Source organism: Suricata suricatta, chromosome 1 (assembly GCF_006229205.1).
Source record: "Suricata suricatta isolate VVHF042 chromosome 1, meerkat_22Aug2017_6uvM2_HiC, whole genome shotgun sequence".
Taxonomy (NCBI): Eukaryota; Metazoa; Chordata; class Mammalia; order Carnivora; family Herpestidae; genus Suricata; species Suricata suricatta.
Window position 1 is genome coordinate 98,724,404 of NC_043700.1, and position 13,225 is coordinate 98,737,628.

General features: G+C 37.4%; 2 protein-coding genes across 3 annotated transcripts in view; one reads left to right on the top strand and one right to left on the bottom strand.

Moving 5' to 3' along the window:
- The first annotated feature begins 631 nt into the window (after positions 1–631).
- On the top strand, positions 632–3,691 carry C1H4orf3 (chromosome 1 C4orf3 homolog). The gene is made up of 2 exons (XM_029941536.1): positions 632–920; positions 2,333–3,691. Coding segments are annotated over exons 1-2 (207 nt in total). The 5' UTR covers positions 632–714; the 3' UTR covers positions 2,334–3,691.
- Positions 3,692–4,157: 466 nt separating this feature from the next.
- Positions 4,158–13,225, bottom strand: part of USP53 (ubiquitin specific peptidase 53) — a 48,936-nt gene continuing 39,868 nt past the window's right edge. For both annotated transcript variants that reach the window (XM_029941521.1, XM_029941532.1), the window contains 2 exons: positions 9,066–9,162; positions 4,158–8,046 (listed from right to left, as the gene is read on the bottom strand). In XM_029941521.1, the coding sequence (XP_029797381.1) occupies positions 7,077–8,046; positions 9,066–9,162 (1,067 nt within the window). In that variant the 3' untranslated portion in view covers positions 4,158–7,076. The remainder of the gene's footprint in view (positions 8,047–9,065; positions 9,163–13,225) is intronic.

The following is a 13,225-nucleotide window of genomic DNA, read 5'->3' on the forward strand; positions in this document are numbered from 1 at the left end:
TTTAGGCCCTGCTGGAGATCCAAAAAGGGTAAGTAGAGGAGAATCTTTCCTCATCGACCATGATCAATAATTTTCTTTCTGCTAGCATTGCGGTCTCGCAGGGGATCACATCACAAACCTTGTATTATTCTTATATTCACTCCCATGAGGTGCATGCAAAATTCTCATGATTTGTTCTCTGGCCCCCTTAGAAACTCACGCTCATAATTATGACTTCCATCTGAATATAGCTGTTTCAGGATTAAATAAAGTAAGTGGAACGTGCTCTATACACAATACAAAACCTATCAGAGGGGGCCCCAAAACCTTGGCATAAGGACCCATACACGGATAAGGAAAGGTGACAGTGGGTAGTTCCAGGATGCAATCCATCACCTGACAGGAATGGAATGACTTCCATTCCCGCCGGTTTTTCTTCTAGTGAAACTGGTCTAACCAGCCTTCCCCAAGGGCACAGCGGAGCGGGGTGGGCGAGCCCTCTGCCGCTTCCGGTCCGGGTGGAGGCCGAGCTGCCTGCTCGCCGTCACGGAGGCTGCGGACCGCCGAGCGGCGCCTGCGCACTACCGGAGGCGGGTACAGGGCCCTTTTCCGGGGGAGGGGAGCGCGCATGCGTAGGGAACCAGACTGTGGTCCATTTATGGCAAGGTGAACGCGGAAGTACGGTACGTGAGGGTTTTCCACCGGTTCTCACTGCCACCGGCTGACTGGTGCGAGATGGAGGTGGGCGCGGCGCCTGAAGATGGTCGGAACGGTCCCCGGGAGCGGCTGGCCTTGGGTGAAGCTGGGAGGCAGCAGCCGAATCACGAAGTGCGGTCTCAATCGAGGGCGGACCGGTTTCCAAAACATTCCTACTGGTTGGATCTCTGGCTCTTCATCCTCTTCGACCTGGCATTGTTCATCTTCGTGTATCTTTTACCCTGGTGAGTACTCTGCATACAGAGTTGAACTGGTACTCCCAATTTTGGGGGTAGGCAAGGTAACTGAATTCCAGAGAGTATAGTATGTCCAAGGTAATACTACTGCTGGTGAGTGTCTGGGTCGGGGGTCGGGGGGGACTGGGATAAGGCTGGAATGAAAATGTTCTTCCTTGGCACCTCAGTGAGGGTCTTCAAAGAGGTAGAAACTTGGCTTCATTTTTTTTTCTTATGTTTTGGAACGAAACCAGCTGGGTTTGAGTTCCTGCTCTACCACAAAGAAATTAGAGAAGTTATTTAGCTTCTCTGAGCTTTATTTTTCCATTTAGCATTTGGGACCAATAATAAGCAGGTCATAGGAGTGGAGTGAAGAGTAAATGAGATAGAAACTTATTTGCATTTCCCTGGCAGCAGTAATCGGCGGACTAAAGCGACTGTTCCTGTACTACAGTTTGACCAGGGGGAGGTCACGTAGATATCTCAGACAGGTCCAAACCTGAACTGTTAATAACTTCTTACGAAAGTCTACTTATTTTTGTGTCCCCATTTCAGTAAATGTTAAAAACTTTTTCCACTCACTACTTGTCCCAGAACCCAGGGCCCTTTGACTCCTTTCTTTTATATACACACCCACACAGTCCCAAACACCAAATCATGTAGGTTCCACTTGCAGAATCCTTGCTTTCCATTTTCATTTCCATTCTCTCTGAAAAGACGATTTTGGGAGGGGAGAAGGAAAGTGCCATGTAGAGAAGGGGCAGGGGAGCAGAACAAGGAAAGGGACACTCAGTTGATGAGGGAAGAGGCAAGGAGAGAAGCAGTGCTTTGGAAAGAGAGCCTGTGGAAGAAAAGCAGTGCAGCTCATTTAGATATTGTCGAACTTTCTTGGACTTTGGAGTTGTTTTCTCACCATGAGTTAACCTCTCTCAATCATGCTTATGAATTTGCAGTCCTTGATAGGCAATTATGTCTTCTTTCCCCGCCCCCAAATTTTGGCAAAGATTTGGGCATAAGCTCATTGTATCTAAGGCCCATTGTCCATGAGTTGTTGGATAGTGTGATAAGTTAGAAGGCAGAGGATTGAGTGGGGTGAATGGAAGAGATGGGTATTTCTATAAAATCCTCTGACAAGCCATTTGTAGAGTTTCCACTCTCGTCTGCTTCCCCTCCTGTTTTGGGTAGAGACTAATACCTCAAATATAGTGATTTTTTTTTTTTTTAAGAGTTTTCACCTCTGGGTATAAAATGGAAGTCTTAGGAGAAATAGTCCAGGCCTTTTTATTCTTCTTCCCTTTCTCTCATCATTACGTAAATCGGTTAGGAATACGCAAGTGACTGAGACAATTTAGATCTTCATTATTGGGGTAAAGTATTAAAATGGGAAGGAGACAGTGCTGACAAGTATTTGGTTCTTACAGAATTGTTTGCCTGTGTCTCCGTTAAGAAGTTGGCTCCTGGAGTGAATTCTGAAAAGGACTACAAACTTCTTGGAGAAGAAGGGATTGTGCAACAGAACTTCAAACTCTGAGGGACTTTTCTTTCATTTTATATACTCTTATTCATTTTGGGACTACTTTAAATGGGTAATTATCTCACCCATTCACATAGCTAAATTCTTAAAACTAGACTCTGATGTTTAAAAACTTTTTTCAAACATCTGATGGCGTTAAGGAGCTGAGTATTAAAGTATTTATATGTAAGGGTTTAGTGTATTAAGAAATTCAGTAATGTCTAGCCTGTAACATCTTAAGGGTTGGCTAGGGCTTAGTATGATGCAAAAATACAGTGAAACATTAAGGTGAAGTATTTAAAAAGAAATCACTCCAAAGCAAGGGTAGGGTTTTGAGAAAAAGGACTTAAGAGCTATACAGAAAATGCAGGCCCACGATGTAGTGGATGTAAGTACCAGTTTAACTTTTAGGTTAAATGGTCCTGTTATGGTTGCCAGGTTGATACAATCTCAGAGAAAGTACAGAATACCCAGCCTTGGAAATCTAGAGTGCATATCCTCTCACCTAGATGCTTCCTGCCACTCCCTTCTAAGCTTTTGAACTTCCCTAAAATAAGACTGTGTTTCAGACCTATTTTTTATTGTGGTTGCATTAAGAATCCTTGTAGCCGGAACATGTTTTTTTTAAAAATAACATTTGTACCTAAATACTTTAGTAAAGTCAGTATATTTACTCATTTCAACAAATTGAGCACTTACTCTGGACCAGAGTGGTGAGCAAAAAGGCAAAAAAATTCCTGCATTCATGAAGCTTACATTCACTTACTTATCTAAATGTTAACGAGAATTTATGTTCTAGGAGGATCAGCTAGTATTTAATCGGAAAGGTCACACTCTCAAAACTGCTAAAAGCTCTTCAGAAGCCATTCCTGTTATCTAACAGATACTCCTTTATGTTAAAAATGGTAGAAATGGGCTCTTACTGAAATTGGTGACATTTGATACATGTGAGTTGCCTCAATATTTTAATATTCCTTCCCATTAGAAACAGGGCAGAGATCTGGTAAGCTCTACATCCTCTCCCTTTTACAATGGCAGAATGAAATCTGGAACTGCTTTTGGAGAATTTTAGGTGCCTATTGTCAACTATGACGTTAATAATTATGCCTTTGGGAAACTGTTGCATCTGCCTGGAGAGAACTTTTTATGCAAAGATTGAAGCATCTAAAGAAACAGAACTGGGAGTTCACTGACTATACCAAATATGAATGATTTTTCTGCTGTTTGCTAATAATTTGGTTCAATAAATGTTTATTATAAGATTAAATTTGGTCTGATTGGGATTTCGCCTTTTGTTTAGACAAATCTATTTGGCAGTAGTTTGTTGAGAAGATTAACAGTTTCCATGTAGCTTAATGGTAGGTTATACACAAAGATTTATAATCCATACTGCCTTTCTGAGCATAAAGTTAGCCGACTACTACAACTATTGGATATTCTGAAAATTTCTGGTAGAGGGGAGGCAGTAAAATCTTAGTGTTATGAATATAAATGGCATGCAAAAATGGTGGCAGCATTAAGGGTGAATCTTTTCTACAGCCGATGAATAAGAAATTCTGCCTAGCACTGAAGTGCGCCATCTCAACAACAGTGACTGCTCACAGTGGCCACACCTGAAGGCTAGATGGGGAACGGCTCAGTGGGGAAGGCTAAAGGATGAATGGCACACCAAGAAAAGTTGGCAAACTTGCTAAGACAAAAACAAAGACATTCAAAGAATAACACCAATGTGATTTTAATCTGATAAATTCCTTTATAAATTTCAAAAACAATTTCATATAAATGAAATGATTGTTTTAATAACCATTTGAAATGAACTAGCTGACTAGCAATTGTGAGGAAGTCTTTAGGAGTCTGTTGACGTGAAAATTTGCAATAAAAACTGCTCCATGTATCTATTCCCTAAATGGCATGGGAATACATTCAGAGACTACAGGATATTGTATTTAGAGTCATTGAGGTTACTTAATGTAAATTATGTTCTAGGACAAGGGACATCAAACTATGGCCAATGGGCCAAATCTGGCCCACTACCTCTTTTGATCAGGCCTGTGACTAAGAATGACTTTTACATTTTAAAATGGTTGAAAAAAATAAAAGATTCCATAACATGTGAAAATTATATGAAATCCAAACTTCAATGTCAATAAAGTTTTATTGGAACACAAACTTGCCATTCATAGCCTCTTTAAATACTTCTTTAACCAGTGACAGAGTTGAATAGTTGTTACAAAGACCCTATGGTCCCCAAAGACCAAATTATTTAGTCTGTCTAGGTCTTTGTAGAAAGTTTGCCATCTCCTATAGGAGCCCTGCTTTAGACCTCACTACAGTTATACCCTTAGGAGCTTCCAGTGGTAACATTTTATGATCAGTGATATTCCGATATTCCAAGTACCCTTGAACTTGAAGTTAACTCACATTTCTCATAAAACAATAATCCATATAGGGGAAATGAAAGCCACAGTTCATGAATGCACAGAAAAGTCCAACCATATTAACTTAAAAATCAGTTTATCTTAAAAAATATGCTAAACCAGAAAAAACTGATTTCACAGAAAAATAGAACAGTCTGAAGATAAGTATTTTGAACATTACAACAATTGCTGGTTGCATTATTTCAGAAGCTATAATTTTATAACCAGAAGAAAATACCTATAAAAATTAGATACCCTAGAAATAAAAATTTTTACATTCATTAGTAATTATGTATTCAAATCTATATTTGGAGTGTTTAATCAACAAAAACAGTTTCCAGTTTGTTAGTAGTATTACACAATTCAGGTGGTTTCAACTGAACAATACTTTGAAAAGCCAAAATTAGATACTGCAACTCTTATTGGAGTTGAAAATACAAATCTATGAGACTGCTGTTAAATATCAGAAATAAGTTTAAATGTTTCAAATAATACAATTTTTAAAAAAGCTACATAACTTTTGAAAGGTATTAAAAATATTTGAAGTCCATTTTCTAGTATTTTACAATGTTATAAAAGCAGTAATTAAATAGACATTTCAAATACAATTTAAAAAACTTTACAGTATTTACAAAGCCTCCATACTAAAAGTTATGTTAAAAATAAGCTTTCTTAAAAGATAAAAGTTTAACATAGTTCATATTCAAGTATTTCTAAAGTAACAGAATATAAAGTAATAATCACCTACATTTACAGTTAGCCTATTTAAAAACTTCTCTAGGTGGAAGACAATCACTGATCAAGGTTTGGTAACTTGGTGAGGTTAGGTTTTACAAGCAATTATTTTATATTTATCTAGAAATACTCATTTTAAATCATTTACATTTGGAATATTTTAACGATTTATGGAACTGGTCAAAATGTTAAATTTACTAATCAGTTTACAGAATTAAGTTATATGTATAAAGTTTTACATTTTATTATTAATGAATATAAGAACATTTTTAATTGTGTAATTCTTAATTTTCTTTGGACAATACAAAACTCCTAAATCACAATAAGTTTACCAACTTAGTACAAAATAAAATGACAACAAAATAAGGCAATTAATGTAACTTATAAGGTCATCATGATAATGGAAATCTCCTTTATTTTCAAAATAGTTAAAAATGAAAGTAAGTTAGGGTAAAATGGTTGTTTAGAGTAGGAAAATGAGAGAGTTGCTTAGATTAATACATTTCTTTAAAATTAAACCCTCTATGAAAGGTAGCAATTGAATCTGGAAACTCAGAAATATTTTTGAATTCAAGAATCTAGAGATCACTAAAATGGGTTGATAATCTATAAAGATTACAGCTGGGGAAATTTAGGCAGTCACCTAAGTTCCCACTAACAGGGTCTGAAGTTACTTCCTAACACTGGTTATTAGCAGCCCAATGTAAACCTAACCAAAATAAAACCTTTCACATTTCATATAAAATTAGAAAAAATGTTAACAAATAAATATACTAAAGTTAAGAATTTCATTTATTTTTAGCTTACAATGCTGAAGTAAGTTTATGAATACATAAAGTCCTAATTTATGTTAATTAGGCATTCTGTAGTTAAAAGTTCTAGGAGCAAACTTAAGTTTCTTCTGTTCTGACCTTAAAAATTGCTTTATCATTAAGGGTTTTTTTTCCCAAATGCTATCAATTCCATGGATTGATATTTTTTAAGACACTTAAAGGGACTGAATGTAGTAGACTATCACAGAAGTCAAAAACAAATGGGTGAAGCCCGCTTTTGGTTCCTTACCCATTAGAAAGTGCTTCTTCATAAAGCAAATACTGCTTTGACTACACAAACTATGTATCACCTGGTATTTTTCAATTAGCACAGTTATTTTCAATTAGCATAGTTCAATCTACATATATGAATATTGGTTAGTTTAATACTTATGGGTCTACTAGCCACACATACAGGAACAAATTACATTTTTATTCAACTGCAGCAGTGACTTTTTGCATACACCCTGATTTTCTATTTTGCAGGCACACCAAGGCTATTCAAAGGGAATTTCTAAAATATCCAATAAGTTGATCATCACAAATAAGACATATATATAGAAAGTGAAAGTGATTAACAACTTCAAAAATGCCCCGGTTTTAATTTGATGTATCACCAGGTTTGGTCAGTCAATTCCTATTATATTTTAATGGCCTCTCAGAAGTATAAGCTTACCAGTTTCATCATTTATCTACTACAATGTATACTAGGTTTATATCTTTGCTCAGAAGGGCAGTTTGAACCAAGTAACACGGGTTCTAGCCCTCTTTCACTCTGGGATAGTGAATTATCACAAAAACCACTGCTCTCTGGAACACGGAGCTTGGGTCTCTGATGGTATTTCAGTCTGTATGTATCAGTCATGCAGTTATCAACTGAAAAATACGTAGTTAACGAAACGGTCTCATTTGGATATGCAGAACTAGAGTCAACTTCTGGTTGGCAAAATGCATCAACTGTGCCCAAGTCTGCCTGAAATTCTTTAGTTGAAAAGCTGGACAGGTAGTTTGGTGTGCTGCCAACATGCTCTTTTACTTGAAATGTTTCCTTAAGTCTTTCATCATTCATATATGTACCCATTTCTGAACCCGGTTCTGAATCCAGACTTAAACTGTGCTTTGGAAGACTAGAAGAATTAGCTTTAAATGTCTCTGGAAGCTTGACATTATGTGTGGAACCATTTTTCTCTGACTGTGGCACACTGGTTACAGCATATTTCTTTGGTGGCAAAGGAGGTGGCTTAGGGCTAACAAGTTTTGGCACCTGACCATCAGATCTGCAGGCTGACTGAATTATATGTTCCCTGGACAGAGAGTTCTCAGATAAACACTGTTCCATCATAGTTTGCTGCTGGATGAGGGGAACAGTTTCTGGCTTTAACTCAACAGGTCTCACGTGTGAGGACCAGAATGAAGACGGTGAGACTATTTCATTATTGTTCATTATCTTTCCAGAAGCAGAATTATCATCAACATGAAAAAGTAAACCTGTTCCCTCAGAATTTTCTGTATTAAGCCACTCAGAAAATTTGCATTCACTTGATGTTTCAAGGTCCTGTTCACTTGACTGGTGGATATGCTCTCTTGTTCCATTGTCCTTGAGTATCTGTGGACCCGATGAAGGGAACAACTTTCCACTGGTTTCATGTATATGTGACCTGAAACATAAAAACAAAAACAAAGCTAAAATACCATATACAAATAGGGAAAACTGGAGGAGAAAGAAACGTTTGCCCAGTTTCTCAATACACACTTGTTATTTTTGTAACATCAACAGAAGTGGGAAGATATCTATAAACATTCACATTTTACACTCCAAATCCAAAATTTATGCCAAAATACACGAATGCCAGAAACACCTATCATTACCAAAATCAAATTTCTAATATTTAGCAACATAATTAAATGCATTTCAACTTACAAACACTGAACTTGCATTTATTTGTGATAAAATGTAGCCCACACTTAACTTTAATTTTGATATATAATGCTATAAAAGGCTGGCATACTAATTAGGTAATGATTTTTTTAAGTTTATTTATTTATTTTGAGAGTGAGTGCATGAGCAGGGCAGACAGAGAGGGAGAGAATCCCAAGCCGACTGTCTGTGCCACTGTCAGCGTCAGTGTGGAGCCTGACGCGGGGCTTGAACCTACCATCAGTGAGCCCATGACCTGAGGTGAAATAAAGAAAATCAGATGCTTAACTGACTGAGCCACCCAGCTGCTCCTCAGTAATAATTAACTTCTAAGGTGAAGATAAAGGACGTTACATTGCAAATTATTTTTTGCCATATGACATTTATTTTTCTCATGTGAACTGCATGGAATTGATGAAAAGAGGCTCTACAGATAAGAGCTATAGTCAAACTTTAGCTCCGTTGCATTAGGCAAATTACTTAATAAAAGCCCTTCATTTTCTCTTTGGTAAAATACCATCTAACTCCTAAAAGCGCTGTGACAATGACAACAATCATGTGTTGTACCAGGTACTTCGTAGGCTCTCTATTCTCAGGTCCTTTCAATGATCCCCAGTAAGACAAGCATCAATAACATTGTAGACCCATTGTTTTCAGAGTAGTAATAATGAATTTACGGTCTAGCTGATAAATAAAGAGTTCCTGTAATACATGCATTTAGTACAAAAGATTTTAGTATTTCCAAGTATCTTTGATTACCTTCTTATCAAAGGATTTTTTGTTTGTAGATGTGATTCTGGGTGGAACTCAGGAGATTTACAGCCTACTTCCAAATTCTTGAGTTCTTTTCTGAAGCCTGAAGTGGGGAGAGAGAAAATTAAAATTTAAATGATATCTTATAATTTACTTCACTTATACTTCTCCATAATTTACATAAGGTTTCCTATAAATAGGTAATTCTCTTAAACTAACAGAAATTAACTCTTCAAGGCTCAGATCAAATAATATCTCTTTTCTGAATGCTTTATACAAAATAAATGGCTATTCCTATTACCACTTGGAAATGTTAGTAATGCTGTTGTGGCTACACTGCGTGGAGCTATGTGTTTCCCTGGTTATGTAAGGCATGTTCTTTGCTGACAGAGTGGTGGGGACAGATGGCTTGGGTTGAAGTACAGATTCACTATTTATTGGCCAGTAATTTTTTTAAAATAAAGTTAATTGTCAAGTTGGTTTCCATGTAACACCCAGTGCTCATCCCAACAAGTGCCCTCCTCCATGCCTTTCACCCCGTTTTCCCCTCTCCCTCACCCCACAATCAACCCTCAGTTTGTTCTCAGTATTCAAGAGTCTCTTGTACTCTTATGGTTTGTCTCCCTCCCTCTCTTTAAATATTTTTCTTCTTCCCCTCCTCCAAGGTCCTCTGTTAAGTTTCTCTGTTCCACATATGAGTAAAAACATGTGGTATCTGTCCTCTGCCTGATTTATTTCACTTAGCATAACACCCTCAAGTTCCATCTACGTTGCTACAAATAGCCAGATTTCATTCTTTCTCATTGCCATGTAATACTCCATTGTATAGATAAACCACATCTTCTTGATCCATTCATCAGGTGATGGACTTTTAGGCTCTTTCCATGTTTTGGCTATTGTTGACAGTGCTGCTATGAACATTGGGGTCCATGTGCTCCTATGCATCAGCATTTCTGTATCCCTTAGGTAAATCCCTAGCAGTGCTATTGCTGGGTCACAGGGCAGTTCTACGGATAGTTTTTTTGAGGAACCTCCATATTGTTCTCCAGTGTGGCTGAACTAGTTTACATTTCTACCAACAGTGTAAGAGGGTACCTGTTTCTCCACATCCTCGCCAGCATCTTTAGTCTCCTGATTTGTTCATTTTATTAGCAAGTAACTTTAAACAAACCTTTCAATCCCTTACAATCTGTTTCCTCATTTATATGAGATAATGACACTCTTTTACCTTCCTCACAGGAACATTAGGAACATCAACTGAATTAAAATATGTGGGAGGATATTATTATAACACGTAAAATGTTATACCATCATCACTCACTAGCTACCATTTACTGACTGCTGACTCAAACTGTTAAGAGGTTGATAATAATTATTTCATTTAATCTTCACAACTGAACACCACTTATACTTGAAAGACAAGAAACTGGTTACTCAGAGTTGGGTACCTGGCAGAACTTTTCTTAAAAATAAAGAAGTGAACCTATTATTTCCAAGAAAACAATTAGCATTATTTATTGCCAATGATAAAATTCAAACTTTTGGGTGAAAATTAGAATTAGAATTTTGGAAAACTTATATCCACCATCGTGAGTTTTGTAGCTCCCCCAAAATTATAAAGACTTTCTGCTAATATCTGTGGCAACAGTAACAAATGTGCTTTTTTAAATTATATAAAGAAGTGTGTCAACATTTGGAAGACTTGCAAATTTAGCAAATCAGTATTTTCCAAATAAGGATAGTTAAAAAAAATCATGCGTGAGTAAAATGAATCATTCTTTAGGTACTTAAAACTTTCTATTTTAAAGCCCAATACAGTAATTATTAATATATATAGCCCATAAAAACAAAAGCTCTTTGTGGCATCTGGGTGGCTCAGTCAGTTAAGACTCCAACTTCGGCTCAGGTCATGATCTCACATTCATTGAGTTCGAGCCCCATATTGGACTCTGTGCTGACAGCTCAGAGCCTGGAGCCTGCTTTGGATTCTTTCTCTCTCTCTCTCTCTCTCTCTCTCTCTCTCTCTGCCTCTCCCCCACTTGTGCTGTCTCTCTCAAAAATATATAAAAATACTTAAAACAAATAAAACCAGAAGCTCTTTGAGGTCCTCAATATTTTTTAATAGTATAAAGATATCCTGAGATCAAAAAGTCTGAAAACTAATGCTCCAATTGATTGAAAATAGTTGTCTTTTAAAATCTCAGTCACAACTGTTCTGTGAAACAGTTCTCCTTTTATTTTTATTTTTCAATTTTTTTTAAATGCTTATTTGAGAGAAAGACAGCCCGAGCACGAGCGGGGGAAGGGCAAAGGAGGAGACACAGACTTCTCTGAAGCAGGCTTCAGGCTATGAGCTGTCAGCACAGAGATGGATGCAGGGATCGAACCCACAAGCTATGATCTCATGAACTGAGCTAAAGTTGTAGGCTCAAATGACTGTACCACCCAGGTGCCCACAATTCCCCTTTTTATACCCAAGGAAGTTAGGCGACCCAACTGATGCTATGTAACTGGTAAGTGACAGCATTCAAACAAATCCAGGGTTAACTCCAAAGCCAGCGCCCTTTCCCCTACCTGCAAGCTCTCTTTCGCACATGCTACTAAAATCTGAGATCATCATACAGAATCTCCTCTATGAAACTAGGCCATTAGTTTGAACATCAAGTAACATGATGCACTTTAATGTGCTGATGCCCACAGAAGATATCAAAATATATGGCTTTAGTTTGATTTTTCAATTGACTGCCTATACTTGCATACAATTCTACTTACGTTTTTCCTGTACCTTCCCTTATTTTTAGATGGCATTATTATCACATTCATTTATGTTTCCTTTCATTCTCATGCTTCTAACTGTACTCCAAATCTATGAATTGAAGATTAGAGAAAGGGCACCTGGATGGCTCAGTCAGTTAAGTGTCAGACTTCAGGTCATTACCTCGTAGTCTGTGAGTTCGAGCCCTGTGTCAGGCTCTGTGCCGACAGCTCAGAGCCAGGAGCCTGGTTCAGATTCTGTGTCTCCCTCTCTCTCCACTCTTCCCCTGCTCCTGCTCTCTCTCTCGCTCTCTCTCAAAAATAAATATACATTAAAAAAAAAGACTTCAGAGAAAACAAAATCAAAGTTATAAAAGCAACAACTTTATTTTTTAAACAACCAAGAACTTTATCTTAGATAGCGTTTTATCCCTAAGTTGATCTTCTGAGTGTCACTCAAAGTTCTACTGAAATCTATAGTTGATCAAAACATCTAAATATTATCCCATGGAAAAATATCTATATTTGACTATCATCAGACTCCACTAATTAAATCTTCAATTTCTAAGATAGAGTTGTATAATATACATGAGAATTGAATACCCTCTATGCAATATTGCTCACACAGTAAATGTTAGCTTCCAATAAAAACCCAAGATACTAGAATGAGAGGAGCTACAAGTCTAGCATTCATCTGCTGAAGACTTAACGCCCTTCGTCCTCTAGGCTGCAGTAAGCGCTTTATTATTATATGATACATCCCCTTTTTGTTGTTTCCCTTGGCCTAATATCTAGCATGTAAAAAACATTCAATGGAAGTCTAGAGAATGAATAAACAATTACATGCAAAACATACTGTTTTTCTTCTTTTAAATCACCCTCACCCTGTCCACAATGTTCCCAACTCACAGAATCAGGATTAGAGAAGTATAAACGGAGACAAATTCTTCTTACCTTTCCCCTTAACCCATCTCAACTCTAACAAGTGCCACACTAATAAAATCTTTAAAATGAAAGGCGGTATAATCGATCCCAGGGAGCGTTAGTTGTTAGTAAGCCTGACACACTGCTGAGGCTCAAAAACAGCCTCTCTCCAAAGGAATCAAGAACAAAAATGAACTATTGGGACCTCATCAAGATAAAAAGCTTCTGCAAGGCAAAGTAAACAATAAAAAAAACTAACAGGCAACCGACAGAATGGGGAAAGATAGTGGCAAATGGCAAATGAGATAAAGGGCTAGTATCCGAAATCTACAAGGAACTCACTAAACTCCACACTCGAAAAACAAATAATCCAGTGAAGAAATGGGCAGAAGACATGAACAGACACTTCTCCAAAGAGGACATCCAGATGGCCTACAGGCACATGAAACGATGCTCAGCGTCACTCATCATCAGGGAAACACAAATCA

Bases quoted from the DNA above. Each gene is read 5' to 3' on its own strand.
- C1H4orf3 (XM_029941536.1), top strand. From the start codon at position 715: ATGGAGGTGGGCGCGGCGCCTGAAGATGGTCGGAACGGTCCCCGGGAG.